Source organism: Antechinus flavipes, chromosome 3 (assembly GCF_016432865.1).
Source record: "Antechinus flavipes isolate AdamAnt ecotype Samford, QLD, Australia chromosome 3, AdamAnt_v2, whole genome shotgun sequence".
In the NCBI taxonomy this organism is placed as follows: Eukaryota; Metazoa; Chordata; class Mammalia; order Dasyuromorphia; family Dasyuridae; genus Antechinus; species Antechinus flavipes.
In genome coordinates this window covers 579,242,779-579,260,199 of record NC_067400.1, presented here as the reverse complement: position 1 = coordinate 579,260,199, position 17,421 = coordinate 579,242,779, and the positions used below count along the sequence as shown (strand labels likewise).

At 39.8% G+C, this 17,421-nt stretch overlaps 1 protein-coding gene across 1 annotated transcript; it reads left to right on the top strand.

Moving 5' to 3' along the window:
• Positions 1-1,948: 1,948 nt before the first annotated feature.
• Positions 1,949-16,579, top strand: SYF2 (SYF2 pre-mRNA splicing factor). The gene is made up of 7 exons (XM_051988220.1): positions 1,949-2,041; positions 2,166-2,300; positions 8,486-8,611; positions 10,820-10,937; positions 12,718-12,808; positions 14,534-14,632; positions 16,057-16,579. Exons 1-7 carry the CDS (start codon positions 2,018-2,020, stop codon positions 16,220-16,222), a joined length of 759 nt encoding a protein of 252 aa, XP_051844180.1. The 5' UTR covers positions 1,949-2,017; the 3' UTR covers positions 16,223-16,579.
• Positions 16,580-17,421: the final 842 nt, after the last annotated feature.

Genomic DNA, 17,421 nt, shown 5'->3' with positions numbered 1-17,421 from the left:
CCTAGTTGATGAGTGCCTTGAATGGCCCTCTCTGTCAAGGATGGAACCATATCATTTTATATTCTCTGCTTAAAGTTGCTTGGTTATTGTCCTTCATTCTAGAAGACTCAAATATCACATGGCTGATGAGCCCCATACAAGTGTTACAGATCAGGCACAAATAATTTCTATGAACATTTGAGGTGGATTTTTAAATTTTGTGCATCTCACATTTCTTTTGAACTGTTGCAATTTGCTCATGAAGCACAGCAGCTTCTCTGATGGAAACATACCATGCTAGGCAGTCTTGTGCCAGTGTCTCCAATGTTGTGCTATCAATTCTAAAGTTCTTAAGAGAGAGAGACCTTGAGGGTGTCCTTATATCATTTTTTCCTAACCACTGCTTGAATGCTTGCCCTGTGTGAGTTCTCCATAGAATAGTCTTCTGATAAGTGTACATTTGGCATTCAAACAACATGACCAGTCCAACCGAGTTGTGCCCTCTGCAGTAGAGTTTGGATGCTTGGCAGTTTAGTTGGAGAAATGACCTCAGTGTCTGATTATCTTCTCTTGCCAGAATCTTCCTGAGACAATTCAGATGGAAGCGACTCAGTTTCCTGGCATGGTGCAGAAAGTAGACCCGGCTGTATCTGATCTCCTCCAAACTTCCTCTCAGACCAACAGCAGACTAAGCCTCTCACCTGGTGTTGGAGTGACAGAACCCACGAATATCTGGAGTATAACAAATTTTCAGAAGAAGATACTTTGGAAGAAGTTCAGGAAAGATCTGTTGTGCTGTGGTAGGGGAGGGCTCTTTTAGTCATTGCTAGCAAGATTCTTGTCAGAATCCTCCTTAATAGACTGATCCTTCATCTGGAAGACAGTCATCTACCTGAGAGCCAGGAGAGAGCCTCCTAACTGGCTTCTAGAAGGAGGAGAGGAATAGTTGATACGGTGCTTATTGTCCAATAATTCCAGGAAACATGTCAGAAGACCGAAGTCTGTACATATTTCTGGATCTGACCGAGGGGTTTGATAGTGTCGGTCACAAGAACTTATGGAAAATTGTGTCAGGATTTTGTTGCCCGGAGAAGTCCATCAGTATTGTATGTCAGTTTCACATGCCATGCTTTCTGGGTCCTGGAAGACAGAGTGATGCTCTCGTGCCTTCCCAGTCACCAGTGGGATGAAACAGGAGGGAGAGCTTGCTCCCATGCTTTTTAGCTTCAGGTTTTCAGTCATGTTGTCAAACCCTAGGACGAACACGGCAACAAGGTCGGCAGCTGCTCTTGATGGTAAATTCTTCAATTTGAAAAGACAAAATTAAATTAAATTAACATTAAAGCGAAAGGAGCTTTGGTGCATGATTATTTTATTTGCAGATGATCGTGCACTGAATACAGCCTCGGAAGCTGAGACGTAACAAAGTATGGATCGGCTCTACGGCTTGTGCTGCTATCTTTGGCTCTGCCCATAGATGTTCCCTTTAGCTATTGTATTCTGAGCACATTCTAATCTTCCCACTTCTGGGATTAAGCGCCTACTATGTGTCAGGCACTGTGTTACAATGATACCAAAAAAAAAAAAAAAAAGATACAAAAAAGTAAAAAAAAAAAAATTCCTATTCTCAAGGAATTTATAATCGAATGAAAGAGACAATTTACGAATCACAATGATTGCTTAAGTAATGTTTTTAAAAATTAAAAATGTTCTGAGATCCCGTACAGCTCTGACATTCTGCGATTAGTTTTTGTTAGCTGGTTTTGGCTTTTGTTTTTTTTTTTTCTAACATACTTCATCTTTCCCTCACAATCCGCTGCAAACCACCTACTCTGCAGGAACCTTTCCGCTCGTTAATTACTTCTGCGCCTGCGCAAAGTTCTCTACTCTTACGTTTGCGTCAGGCGGAGTTTCGAGAGGGAGCGGGCACCCGTCTCAGGAAATACGTCACTGATGGACAAGCCTTAGACCGGATGTTTTAGAAGTCATTTCCTTGTTTTTGCCGGAAGTTATCCGAAGAGCTGGGCGATTCGCCGCGATGGCGTCAGGAGTGGAGACTGAGGTAGTGGGAGTGCTGACCAGGGGCGCTGGGGAAGCTGGAGGCCCGGGGCGGTGGGGAGGCCGTGGGCGTGGGACTCTGGGCCCAGGGAAGCCGGGGCTGGCTGACTGTCCCTTCTGCGTTGCAGACTCGCCCAGAGACTCGCCTGGAGGACGAGGACGAGGAGGAGGAAGAGGAGCGGCCCCTGACCGCGGCCGAGGCGCTGGCTGCCCAGAAGCGAGAAGAGAGACTGAGGAAGTTTCGGGAGCTGCACATGAAAAGAGTAAGTCGGGCCTCGGAGTTGGGGAGAGGGACGGCGGCTTGACCTGCCGCGGAGCCTCTGCGGTCCCGGAGGGTCGAAGCTGGGACGACCTTTTATCCTCTCCGGAGTCGGGGGAAGCTCGAAGACTTAAGTTCTTCCCTCGGCCTCAGTTTTCTCCTCTGCAAAATGGGGTTGCCCATGACACTCAGATCGGGAGGTTGTTCTGAGATATGTGTAAAGCGATACAGGCACGCTCGCTATTATTCATGTTAACAAAGATAATTAAGTGATTAATGGAGAGGCTGCCAGCATGATTATTAAAATCAAGAAGACCTGGCTTCCAATGCTTCTCCTCTCTCCTCCCTTCGCTCCCCAGACTTGCTGTGTCACCCCGGGCAAGGAGCTTAACCTCTCGGAACCTTAGTTTGCTCAGCTGTCAAATGGAGGGGGATGGACTTGTTGGTGTTCAGACCCCAAATCTGTATTCCTATTAAGCATTTAGTAATAACGACCTGAAGTTAGCAAAGCATCATGCATAGGGTGATCCTCCATCCACCCTGGGAGGTCAGGTGCCTATTGGCTCCGATTCACAGATGAAGAAACGGGTTAAAGACATACTTTTATTAAAAACGATTTTTTTAAGCTAAAGGTGGTCGGCTAATTTCTACATTTTGTTTTGTATTTGCCATTTCTTTTTTTTTTTTTTTTTTTTTTGCTGAGGCAATTGGGGCTAAATAACTTGCGCAGAGTCATACAGCTAGGAAGTATTAAGTGTCTGAGAACAGATTTGAACTCAGGTCCTTCTGATTTCAGGGTTGTCACTGGGCCATCTTCCTGCCTCTTCTATTTCTTTTTGCTATATGATTTCTAAAACTATACCGCAGAGCAGTTTAAAAGCAAAATGTCTCTCCTATAGCTCCCTTCCCAGTTGATTTCTGAGTATAAAAGAAGAATCAGAGGACTCAGTTCAAGAAAGTTGTCCTCTTCTCTTTATCCTATCTAATAGAGCACTTAATGATGTTTAACAAATGCATGTGACTGACTTTTAAACAAAGTATCCATTCCTTCATTTTAAATAGTTTTGCTAATAAAGACCCTGCTTTTCTTTGTAAGAAGTGATAAGTATACTCTTTTTATAATAAGTACCTGTAAAATAAGTCTTGTGTAGAAGTAAGTTAGAAATAGATAAAATAGAAATTTTGTATGGGAAGGAGTGGTGCTAGATGCTGGTAAACTAGAAAAAGCGTCCGATGGCACTTGGTAGATGTTTAATTAGATGCTTGATTGGCAGCTGAATTGTGCTTTGAAGAATTTAGAATGTCTGGGAACATCTATAATAAGTTCTTTATTTGATGATAATCATTTACTTTAAAAAGGCCATTTCTTTTAAAAAGGCATTTCTAAATGAAAAAAAAAAAAGTTGAACAGACTTAAATGTAAATACGATATAAGACTTGGGTGTAAATGTATTTTTTTTGCCCAAAACTAAGAGGTAAAGGTGAAGGTGAAGGAAGTGTGTATTCTAGTGGGAGAAGAGAGGGGAGAGGCAGCCTGATCCCCAAGGTTCTGATACTCAAGTTGATTGTATGAGAAGGAGCCTGGAGAGCCAGTGGGCTTGAAAGTAGAATTGGTGGCTTCTTAGAAAGGTAGGCTGAAGCCTGATTGTGAAAAAATTTTGAAGTCTAAGAAATAAAATTGTTTTGTATTCTCAAGGCAGTAGAAGCCTACTAAGTCTTTTTGAGATCTTAGGAAATAGTATGTCAGAGCTGGAAGAGAGCTCACAAAATGGGATGTCAGCTATGGGCCCCTTAGTCCTGGAGAGGAACTTGGGAACGTCAAATATCAGATTTGGAACCTTGGAATAGTGTTTCATAGGTACAAAGGACAACAGAATATAATTCATACTCTCATTTTAAATGAGGAAACTCGAGTCCTTGAGAAAGAGACAGACTTTTTAATTGAGATTATTTTGGCTCAATGGAAGAGCATATGAAAGAAATGTTCCAGATCACACAGTTACATTGTGACAGTACTGTAAGCAGAACTCAGATCTAATGGGAAAAAAAGACACTTCCCCCTCCTTTGTCCATTCAGCTTAATTCACTAAGCATCTCTTAAATGCCTACCAGGTCCAGTCTTGGACTTTGGTCAATACATGTAGTGATACAGGTTGTGATCTCTCTGCAACTTAGGTTTTTAGGGAGCTGCCCAAAGTCCTGCAAAGTTGTGACTGTACCTTGAGCCCAAGGACTGTGTGTGTCAGAAGTAGGATCAGCAGCCAGGTCTTCCTGTCTCTACTGTTTTGGAAACAAATATGACACATCCCTGTTCTCAAAGAGCTTAAACTTAAATATAAACAAACAATTGTTTAACAGGCTAAGTTATTAAGTGGAGCTTCAGTCAGAGAGTCAGCAAGCTTTAGAGAGCCCATGGGACAGTCGTTGAGAGATTTCTGGAGATCCTGGCACCTGTGCTGGGCCTCACAGGAAAGTAATAATTTCACCAGCCAGAGTTTTGGGTGTCTTCTAAGCCTAGCAAATGAAAGGCATAGTAGCAGATGGTGCGGGCATGATCCCAATAGTCTTATTATTGGGCTTTCTCTGTACAGGATCTTTCTAGTCCTCCAGGCAGCTGCCAGAACAGTCATTACCTCTGGGATAAAATAGAATTTTTTTTAACCCTGATGTTTAAGGTCTTTTTCAGTCTGACTCCAATCTGCTTTTCCATTCTTTTACATCATTCAGTTCATACTAGATGTTTGAGCGAATCTGGCTTATTAGCTATTTCTTGAACTTTTTGTTTTTTTATCTGATGCCCCTGTCTATTTAAATTGCACAAAAATAGATCCCTATGCTTCATCTTGACCTCTCAAAATGACTCCTTATTTTTCCTTAAGATTCAGCTCAGGTATTTTATATTAGGAAGGTATTTATAAATACCTTCCTAATCTTTCCATTGATTAATGTACTCTCCCCTCCTCAGATGTCCTTGTATGTATTTACTTTGTATTTGTTTTGTCCACAAAGTAGAATTTAAATTTCTTGATGGCAGAGTATTTGTATTTGTCAGTTTTTAGCATCTAGCACAGTGCTTTTAGGCACATAGGTGAGACTTTCTAACTGAGATTAGTTTGTCTGTAGGGGAGGGCTTGTGAAAGAAGTGTGAATGGGCCCTTGGGGGGTGGGAGGGAGATTATCTGGCAGAGATACTTCTTAAGGAATGGTTTGGTTATCAAATATCCTCTTGGGTCTCTTCTAATTGAGCTTTTGGTGAAATAAGATTTGAAAGATAAGACTGGAGCCCCATCTTAAGAGACATGACTAGTAGCTTATATTTTATTCTGTGAACAGTAGGGATCAAGTGAGCTTTGGGGTTAGATCTCCCCATTAGGAAGATTATTTTTGTATCGGAGTGTAGTACAAATTGCAGGGGGAGAAAGAGAAAGCAGTCCATCTGGGCAGAGGATTAGTGGAACTGAACCCGGGATATATAACTAATGAATAGAAGAGAACAAAAGGCAGAAGTGTTGGGGAAATAGAATCCATAGCACTTAACAACTGATTGAAAGAGGGTGATAAAGAAAAGGGAGGAGCCCAGAAAAACAAGAGCTTATATTTGTCACAATTGAAATTTTACAAGACATTTTCTTTACAATAGTTCCTAAACTAGGTAGTGCAACTGTTTTCTCACTTTCAAATGAAGCTATTGAAGGCCAGTAAAATTCATTGACTTTACTAAGGTTATAGGAATAGTAAGTGACACAGCCCACACTTCGGTTCAAGGCCTTCTGGCTATAAGTGCATTGTTTTTTGGTTTTTCTCAGTGCACTGGACTTGTCTCCAGTAGTGACATCAAAGTTTCGATTTCAGATGATTGAAAGAACAATGGGATTATCACTGATATTAAAAGGAAAGCTGGAGAGAAGAATAAGTACAGAGAAGATCGGGGTCATTTGGGTCATGTTGAGTTGGAGATGCTAGAGATTTGAATATAGAGGCAATCCCATAGGAAGTTGTAAACTCCTACAGAGTTAACTTTCTGTGTTAGAGAATCGTGGATACAGAAACCAACTTGATATAAAAACTTTTTTGGTTGATGGGAAGCAGTAATGGGGAAAGGGGGACTGGGGGATTAGGAAAGGTCTAATGTAGATGACATTTTGAACTGATCTTTGAAGGAAACTAGAAATTCTAAGAAGTTGTGGTCTGGCGGGGATAGCCAGTGCATATGCCCAGGATGGATGAAGCAATACCATGTTTAAAAAACAGTAAGAAAGCTGTTTATTTAAGAGCATGAAAGCAGGGGAGTAGAAAAGATTGGAAAGGTCATTTGATGCTGTCATAAAAGGGCTTTAAGTGCCAGACAGAAGAGTCTTGGGTTATAGCCTAGAGATAATCTGGATGCTGCTGAAATTTACTGAAAAAAGGGGGCTGACATGTCATCCTGTGCTTTGGCACAACAACTGAGTGCTTTGTGAGGGATGACTTAGAGAGGGGAGATCCTGTTTGCAAGGAAACCACTCAGGAGACAAGAGGTAACCATAGTAAACTGTGCCCTCACTTAGAATAGAGAGAAAGGGCTCCTCAGTTTATGAGAGTAATCAGTCATTCATTAAGTGCTGGCGATGGGCCGACACTGTGCTAAGTACTACGATACAGAGAACAACGGTCCATTCTCTACCTTCAAGGAGCTTACATTTTTGTGGAAGATACTAGTAATTAGGGGAATTGGGAAGGACATGATATTTAAGGTGTTGCTTGAGCTGAGCTTTAAAAGAAACCAGTGTATATGGCCACTGGACCCACTTGGCTCCAAAGGGAGAGAGAGGCTAGTGACTCTGCATAGCTTTATCTCACTTCAGTTGAGTTCACCTTCCTGATGTCATGGTCCTCTTGATGAACAAAGGATAAACAGTAACAACAAAATATGTCAAAAGACAAAATCTTGCATTTAGGTATAGGGATAGCACATGGAGTGTTGCATGTGGAACAGCATGTCATTCAGTATGGCTAGGCCTAGATTTCAGGGGAGAAATGCTGTGTAACAAGAATAGAGAAGTAGAAGGGGCCTAGTTTGTCAAGAGAATTAAATGTCAAACGGGGAGATTCAGTTTGATCCTGGGTAATAAGCACCCAACCCACTGAAGTCTATTTAGAAAAGGGACTAAGATAAGAGACTTTCACAGTAGGAAAATCATTTTAGTGGCTTTGTGGGTGATGGAGTTAGGAGAACCTCGAGGCAAGGAGACCAAAGAAAAAGCTTTTGTAGTTATCTAGGAGAAAGAGCATGTTGGTTAGAAGGAGGAGATTGCTGTGGGAGGAGAGGAGGATATACATTTCAGAAATATTTTGGAAATAGCCAACCATCTGCCCAGTCTTATTTCTATTTTCACAACAAAATGAGATTGAAGAATCAAGGATGAAATCAAGATTACTAACAGGAAAGATGGCAGGTCATTGGCTGAATGGCGGGTTATTGAGAGTAATGAGAATATTCACTGAGTTTGAATGTTCCTTTCTCCTACTAATTTTAGTGATCACATTCCATGTGATTAAGAGTGTGCAGTTCTTTCGAGAACTGTTCATATGCTTTGAACATGTCTTATTTTCTACATTTACAAAGCATTTTCCTCTCAAGCATTCTGTAATGTGAAATATACCCATTTTTCAAGTGAAAAAACTGAGATAGACATGAGATAAATTGCCTAGAGACACATAGCTAATATCAAAGTGGAATTCACATAGCTCATCTGATTCTGGTTTCCTAGCTCAGCTTCTTAGTGCTTTTGTGACCTTAAGCAAGTTTCTCTTTTTGTGACTCTTAAGCAAGTCATTCTTTCTGAGCTTGTTTTTTTCATCTGAAATATGAAATGAACAGGATGACCTCTTAAATCCTCTTCCTGTTCTGAATCTCTTTTTTCCACTACATTGATGCTATGTCTATTTCTGTTTTTCTCCCATTTCTTGTGTGTCTAGCCCTTTGTAACCATTTAGTAAATTCATTTGAAAAGATACCTACATCTAAAACTTGCCCTCATCCATCAAGTTTTTACAGTGAATGAGAGACTCTGGGAGAATCTTCAGAGGGGCCCTTGGCCCTGAAACTTTTGGCTCACATAGTTGTGTTTAGTACTGATTTTTTCATCTTCCAGCTATTTATCCAGGCTAGTCTTTTGTGATGGTGACACATTCTCCTCATATTTTTAGAATGAGGCCCGAAAATTAAATCATCAGGAGGTTGTGGAGGAAGATAAAAGGCTCAAGCTGCCAGCCAACTGGGAGGCTAAGAAGGCTCGTTTGGAATGGGAGCTACAGGTTGAAGAAAAGAAGAAGGTAAGTCCTGCTGTCCTTTACTTCAGAGTGGAAGAATGTGGAGCCATGGAAAAGTCTTGGAGTTGAGCCTTGTTACCTCTCTTGACGTAACGAGTCACAACCTCTTTGAGGCTTAGTTTCTTCAGCAGTAAAAGGAGATAGCTCCATCTCCACAGGTGATAGCAGTTCTAAACCTGTGATTCTGTGTGGAATCAGGCTTCTTTTTTCTAAAGCTGATTCTCAAATTTTAAAACATTCATTTCCTACTGTTAAAAAAAAAACAAAAACAACAAAAAACACTGTGAAAATGTGTTGGGATCATTATTTTTTTTTTTTTAATTCAGGTGATTAAGTCATAAGATTTAGAGCTGAAAAGTAATTTAGAGGAAATACCCTCTAACTCTGGTTTTACAGAGAGAATTCATTAGATCCAGGAATGGAAGTGACTTATGCCCAAGACAAAGAAAAACTGGGACCCCAGATCAGGATCATTAGATCATAAGATGTCTAGGTGGGAGAGACTTAGAGTGGAAGAAAGCAGTCACATATTCAGAATCATACTTTAGGAAAATCACTTTGGTGGGTCTGTGGAATGGGGACAGGCTTGAAATTGGGAGGTGATTCTGATTGTTTGAGTAGTAAACTGGAGATGGATGTGAGAAATGGTCAGATAACAAGATCTGGTAAGATATGTGGTATGAAGAAGAGTGAAAAGTCAAAAATGACATGGATGTTATAAAGGTGGGTAACGAAGAATGGAGGTTCTCCAAACAATGAAAGGAAAACTAGAAATAGAGTGGCTTGGGAGATGGGGAGGGAATAAGCTGTGGTTTGGGTGTGTTGAATTTTTAGGTCCTAAAGAACTTTAAAATGTCCAGTAGGCAATTTTTGATGTAGGACTGGAGCTCAGGGGAGACATGAAAAGGTAGTGATTGAACTTCTGGAAAAAATAAGTTTGAATCCCATCACCATCACTCAGTAACTCTGTAATGTTGGCTCACTTCTTAGGGCTTCAGGTGGCTTTTACAGAATGTGGTGGTGATATTTGCCCTATGAAGAGGCAATATAGTATAGTAGCAAGCACACTGGACTCAGGAAAGTCATTTTTTTTTTCAGTTATTTTCAGCTCTTCGTGGTCCCATTTGGGCTTTTCTGGGCAAAAAGTTCTGGAGTGGTTTATGGTTCCCTTTTCCAGCTCATTTTACAGATGAGGAAACTGAGGCAAATATTGTTAATTGATTTACACAGTGTGTGAGTCCAGATTAAAACTCAGGAATGTGAGCCTTCTTGGCTGCAAGCCTTGTGCTCTATCTTTTTAACTAACTGCCCTGGAGTCAGAAAACCCTGAAATAAAGTTTCATGTTAGTTACTTCCTACCTGTATAGGTTACTATATCTCTTGATCTCAATTTTTCATTGTGAAATAAGGAAGTCTTTGAGGTCCCTCCTAGTTCTCAGTCTCTGCTCCTTTGATTTAATATCATGTATGAGGCTTTTTTTTTTTTTAATAACTTTTTATTGATAGAACTCATGCCAGGGTAATTTTTTACAACATTATCCCTTGCATTCACTTCTGTTCCGATTTTTCCCCTCCCTCCTTCCACCTCCTCCCCCAGATGGCAAGCAGTCCTTTACATGTTGAATAAGTTACAGTATATCCTGGATACAATATATGTGTGCAGAACCGAACAGTTTTCTTGTTGTGCAGGGAGAATTGAATTCAGAAGGTATAAATAATCCGGGAAGAAAAACAAAAATGCAAGCAGTTTATATTCATCTCCCTGTGTTCTTTCTTTGGATGTAGCTACTTCTGCCCATCTTTGGTCAATTGAAACTGAATTAGCTCTCTTTATTGAAGAGATCCACTTCCATCAGAATACATCCTCAAACAGTATCGTTGTTGAGGTATATAATGATCTCCTGGTTCTGCTCATTTCACTTAGCATCAGTTCATGTAAGTCTCGCCAGTCCTCTCTGTATTCATCCTGCTGGTCATTCCTTACAGAACAATAATATTCCATAACGTTCATATACCACAATTTACTCAACCATTCTCCAATTGATGGGCATCCATTCATTTTCCAGCTTCTAGCCACTACAAACAGGGCTGCCACAAACATTTTGGCACATACAGGTCGTATGAGGCCTTTTGTAGCTGAAAACATCACACAAAAATACAAATTCAGCTAGGAAATTATTTAAAAAAAAAAAAAAAACTTTGGTCTTTTAGGAATGTGCTGCAAGGGGAGAAGACTATGAACGAGTGAAATTACTGGAGATCAGTGCTGAAGATGCAGAAAGATGGGAAAGAAAGAAGAAGAGGAAGAACCCAGATCTGGGCTTTTCAGGTAAATCCTTTTCATTGACTAGATTTGCTAGGAAAAACATCCAGTGATACTAGTGAGGCATCTCCTCAATGGGCTAGCTCTTCAAAGAGTAAATCAGTAAGAACTTTTACTGTCAAGATAGTAGCTAGATTCTCATCCTGGAGTGCTTTATGCCTGGAAGGTTTATAGTCCATTCATATCCACTGGTCATAGTCTCTTTTAAAGTCTTCCATCAGAGATCTGACCAAGTTGTTCAAGGAAGCTATCAAAGCCCTTCTCATTTTGGGGTTGCCAATGCAGCATGGAAGCTGTCCTTTACTGTCACCATGTAGCCTACCCATTTCTCTTATCAGCCCAACCCTTCCTTCTTCAGGGATGCCATTTCACTACCTTTAATGGGTCACCTTTGGTAAAATGCCACAGCCTGTTTGTTCTCATTATATGTCTCTCCATTTGCCTTTGAATCCCCCACAATTTTGATTTTTTAGATATGGTTGTGTTTTGTGAATTATAGCGAGGTGGGATAAACAGAAGAACATTGCTATTAAAAAAGATGGGTTTTTGTGTGCCCACATACATGTGTAGACAGGTATCTGATTATAAGAAGAATTTGAGATCATTGAAAAGCCTTATTCTAAAATGTAATTCTACCCACTGTCAAAAATGCTAACCTTTATGCAACCAAGAACCATCATCTCCCAGTTTGGATGTGGGCTATTAATAGACAGGTGTTTTTCACTTTATAGCCAAAACTTAGTTAAACCTTCATAAGGACAGGGACTGTGTCCACCATTCTGTCATTTTTCAGATATCTTGTCCAGGAAAGCTTGGGATTTTTGCTTGAGTAGTGATTACTACTAACACATGTACTCTCACCCCCCAAACTAAAGTCATCTTATGGCAGGGAGGTGAGCCTAGTTCTGCATCAGAAGAGTTCTAGTTGTTTGATATTTGCCAATCTGTGAAGGCTTTAGATGTCAGCCTGTGCTGTGAGGAGACTGATTAGCCAGGCCAGCTCCTTTTGCCCTTTCTCTAGTTTTTTGTTTTGTTTTTTTTTTTTTTTTTAAATGAACAGGACTGATAAGAGTTCTTCATCCATAAAAATGTCTACTCCACAGTACTGGTCAAACCAGAATTTTCAGGGTAATCAAATGCAAGGGGTTAAATGTTGGAGTCAGAAAGTCCAAATCTAAGGATGTCCATAGAGTAAGTCAAGGAGACACATTGTGGCTGCAGCAGAATAATGGTTTATCTTGTGTAACTTTTTTGCTGTTTGTAGTATTTTTGAAAACCAAACTAATCTTTCTCCCCAACCACCCCTTTCTTCTCTGGGCCTGGAAGGGAATCTTAGAATCCAGCTAATCAAACTTATATCTGAACCAAAAAACCTCTTTAGTGTACCCGACGCTAGGAGTCATCTAAGAAGTAAATCAAAATGTATTCTGCACATATTATGGGCCAGGCCTGTGCTTGAAATAGCCTTTGCTTGAAGACTTCTAGTAGCAGAGAACTCTACCTTCTCACCTCCCCGAGCAGAAAGCTTTTTTTCTTACATCCAACCAAAGGGCACTTCTCTGCAGCTTTTTTCCACTGCACGTGTTTCTGCCTTCAGAAGCATTATTGGCCACTAAAGCTTTTTTTTTTTTTTTTTTTTAATCAACTGATGAAGCTAAGTTCCTAAGGCTACATGTGGAGGTTACCATGTGTAACTCCATTGATGCTGTTGTTACTTCAGGACCCCAGCAGAGAAATGAATTAATTACTGTCTCCATAACCAAACAATTTCCCTTTTATTTTAAAGACTATGCAGCTGCTCAGTTACGCCAGTATCACCGATTAACCAAGCAGATCAAACCTGATATGGAAGCATATGAAAAACTGAGAGAAAAATAGTAAGTACTAAGATCCAGAATCAATCAGCCTTTGTTTCCTCTCCTAAAATAAACACCCCTAGCACTGTGTATCCCAGAGGATATCCTTAGGTCCCAATGAGGAGGCTTTAGTCTCCATCACCACCTGGAGCAATCATCTAAGTACCATCTGTTTCAGAACTATGTAGTAGAGTGTTTGCATTTTAGATGGAGACTGACAACATGTATGATCTTTGGGAAGATTGTAGTAAAACAAGAAGGCCAACATAGCGGTGAGGAGGATAGAGATTTCAGGCTGGAGAATAGTGTGGACCAAGAAAAGGATCAGATCTGGGACCTGGCTTCAGACATTTCTTTTACTAGCATGAGTGGGTGTGGGTGAAGACCCTTCCCAATAAATTACAGAGCTTCAGGATAAGTGTAGTAAAAAGGAAAGTTTATTAGAAAGGACACTTCCCAAAATACCAACGGTAGCATCAACAGAGGATATTGGGGATGGAGGGAGAGATATTGGGTGTGGGTGTCTGTGTGTTTGTGTTCAGCAAAGCAGATTATGTAGACCTTAATCTCAAACTCCCTCCTACCTTTTCCCCCTTTAACCCATCTGCTGGATCTCAGGAGGTACAATCTATTCTTGGAAATCTACCCCAACACAAAAGCAAAGAAAACAATGTTTCTCATAACATGTCTCACCAGATAATAAGGTGACGACCTCCTTCCCTTCTAGTCTGGAGGTTTCAATTTTTTGTTTTGGTCAGAATGTACTTTTAGCTGTCAAAAACAATTTGATTTACAAGGCAAGATACAGGATATGCTGGACCCTTTGGAGTGAGAGATACTCTCCTGGCATAAACAACTCTTTAATCCTGAGAGGACAGTATCAAATCATTCAGGTGCTATTCTGCTTAATCCCAGAGGCAGATATACTGTTGTTGGCCATGTTTCGAACCTCTGCTCTAGTCCTAAGGGGAATCCCCTCTCCAGTGTACTAACAAGTGGTTATCCAGCCCCTGCTAGAATCTAAACCTTTGGAGATGATTTTGGCCAATCTATGCAGCTTAGTGTCTGTGGAAACATGCCCCTTTCTCTTGTGTTCTTCTGCACCCAAGTGACATGAAGGATGATGCACTGGAGGTCTGAATTCACATCCAGCCTCAGACACTAGCTGTGTGACCTTGGGCAAGTCACTTAACTCTCTGCCTCATAATAATGCTTATCCCCTAATGTTGTTCTGAGGATCAAATGAGATAAGTTTTGTAGTTTAATGTAGTGCCTGATAAGCCTTCAATTCTCTCCTCCACATCTCACAGTATCTGCTCTGATTACCTGCCAGCCAAACATCATTTGTCTGTCTGAGCCATTGTTCAAGTGGTGATTGCATGACCACTTACTTGGGAAGTTGTAGAAGATGTTGATGCTTTAGATAAGAATTGAACTTGATGACTTCAGAGAGGGGCCTTCAAACTGGGATTCTAGGATTTTGTGATCTGGCTTCTAGTTCCCCATTCTCGCACCATCTTGTGACTTTTGTCATACATCCCATTTTCTCACATGTAAAATGAGGAACAGAAGTGGGAACTGTGGGAAAGTTGGGCAAGATGGTCTCTAAAATCCTTTCAAAGTTTAATATTCTTGGGAATTCTATTTAATACTAAGTAGTGTTTAAAACTAAATCATTTTATTCCCATAACTTAGCATTTGTGACAAAATATATGTTCATAATGTTATAATTTTGATTTCTTGCAGTGGAGAAGAATTCTACCCAACATCCAATAGTCTTCTTCATGGAACACATGTACCTTCTACAGAAGAAATTGATAGGATGGTTATAGATCTAGACAAACAGTAAGTACCTAGCACAAACCTCGGGTTTGAGCTGTTCTCATGCAGAATCCCAAAAGTTTCTTACAGTGTCTTAACTTGTTACATCAAAGCATTTCTGATCTCATAGAGGCAGTTATTTATTCCAGTGATGCAAAGCATAATCCTCCTGTACCTTTTCTTCCCATGAAACCATTGTCCTGTAATTGCTGCAGTTTACTTAACGTGCTTAATTTTTATCTCTTGATTTTGCATGTCATATACTAGTCTCCCATATAATAATTTGTACTTGTCATTTCTGTGAAGTGTTATGAACACTTCAGCAGTAGATGAGGTATTATGAAGTTGGATTTCAGTATTTTTTAAAATTAAAAGTTTAGATTTAACTATTGTCATTGAAGGAGTAAGTTCTGAATTGTCATTCCCATTTTTACTTTCCAGTATCACAGTACATTGAGGCTATATCTGAATTGTGGATATATTGATGTATTTGAACTGTGTATTGCTTATTTAATACATATAAGTAGTTGTTGAGAAGTTCTCAGAAGGGATTGGGAATGAAAATTCACCTAAATGAGATATATTCCAGGGCTTCTTGGGTTAAGTGCAGATATTGAGGGCTCTGCCTTTAGGGAGTTTAATGTCTAGTAAAGGAAAAAAATAGAGTGCTGAATATAGGGTTTTTTTTTTTTTTCTCTCTACACTAGGATCAGAATTTGAGGGTTATAGGGTTTGGAGAAGCTAATCCTTTAAATCGGTCAGTATATGCTAGGCACTGTGCTAAGACTGGAGAAAAAAAGAACTACCTGTTCTTAAAGTTCATACAATTGAGTGAGAAGGGTAGAAAAGATACTGTGTGGATGAGGAGGGGGAAGCAGCTCTCAATAAAAAGCTTGAGTTTTGTCAGTGAAATAAGCAGCACAATTTTCATCTGGTATGGTATGGGGTGTGTGAGGAAAGATGACAAGGTTTACAATGGCCACTATCAGCAGGGGATAGGGAATTAAAATGATGCAAAGTTGATGCATTGGGCACAATTTCATGATTTTCTCCAGCTTGCTTTAGCACATAAGTAGAAGCAAAGACAGTACATAGAAGTGATTCAGACCTGAGGTTTGGGAAAGCAAAATGGGGCAGGGAAGGGTGCAGTTCAACTTGGGGGAGGGAAGTAGTCAGTGTAGATAATTAAGCCTGGGAAGGAACTGAGAGGTGGGTTTGTAGGTTATGGTGAGAATGAAGAACAGGTTTGGGGGTCACAAGATAGAGGAGGAGAGGTCAGATTTTTATGGACTTTAAGTCCTAACTCTTCATTTTTTTAAGGTTCAGAAAACTTTCTACATGGGAACATGTTATTTCCTTATGTTTTTCTAAATATATTCTTTACTTTTATTAGTCATTCTCATTTCCAGAAGACCAAAAAGCTTAATTTTTAATACTTTGTTTTTCAGAATTGAGAAACGAGAAAAATACAGTCGGAGACGTCCTTATAACGATGACTCTGATATTGACTACATCAATGAAAGAAATGCCAAATTCAACAAGAAAGCAGAGAGATTCTATGGAAAGTATACAGCTGAAATCAAACAGAATTTGGAAAGAGGAACAGCTGTTTAAACTTCAGGAAATGTTGAATTTAGTTGTAAATTAAGTCTTTGGGTAAATTGCTGCCATCATTGAACTGTACAAATAAAGGATTTCTACTCTTATATCTAATACTCAAATGCATTTTTAAGTTTGTGTATTTTCATACTTCAGAGTACGGCTATTTTAGGAAAAATAGTCTTGGTAAGGAAACTTTTCCCATCTCTGATCGTTACCAGGCTGGGACACCACAGACGAGACTGTATTTCCAGGTGTAAAATGGGAACAATGAAGTAGTCTTACCTATCTCACAGGATTGTTGTGAGGCTAAAATGAGAATGTATTCAAAATGCTTTGTAAACTTCTAAATAAAGTGCTATGTCACAGTCATTTTCTTCTGTGTTGTTATTAGGGATGGAGGCGTCAGCTGCCTCTTTCCTGTTCTTAAATGAATCAGAATTTGAATTATGAGATTTTGAGACTATCTCCTTCTTCTGCCGAATACCTGAACCTCTTCCTGTGCAGCCTTTGCTGCAACACCTAGAAAGGTTATTTTGGCAGAGCACTCATTTGTGCCCTCAGTATGTCTTAAGGCTAAATATGTTGTCTGGGTTTTGTTTACTACTTCCTATTTGTGAATGTATCAATTATAGGAGTTTTAAGGTTGATAAATAAAAATCACTTTCTAAGTAGGATGCATTGGGAAGAACTCTAGGTAAATCATTTATGTCGGCAGAGGTATAAGCCAAGTTGTTGGTTAGTCGTTTTGACTTTTCATGACTCCATTTGGGGTTTTCTTAGCAAAGATACAATGGATTTTGCCACTTCTCCAGCTCCTTTTACAAATGAGGAAGTGACTTGCCCAAGGTCTTACATCTAAAGTAAAATTCGAACCCAAGTCTTCCTGACTCTAATCTATATCATTTAGCTGCCTAAAGCTACATTTTGGCTTCCTTGAAAATAACTATTAAAGTTTCAATTTCCCTCCTCTCCCAACCTCATAGTTGGAATCTACATGTGTTAAAAGTAGTTAAAAAGTAACATGCTAACCTCAGAATTAGGATTAAGTGTAAAGGTCCTAATGTATCCTTTATATCCATATGCACACACAAGAATTATTCCTATTTCTGGAATAAAATAATCTCTTTAAGTGACTGAACATTTTGAAAGGAGGAAAAGCCACAACCAAGACTGAGTTGGAAAGAAAAGTCTCATAAAAGATCTAATAAAAG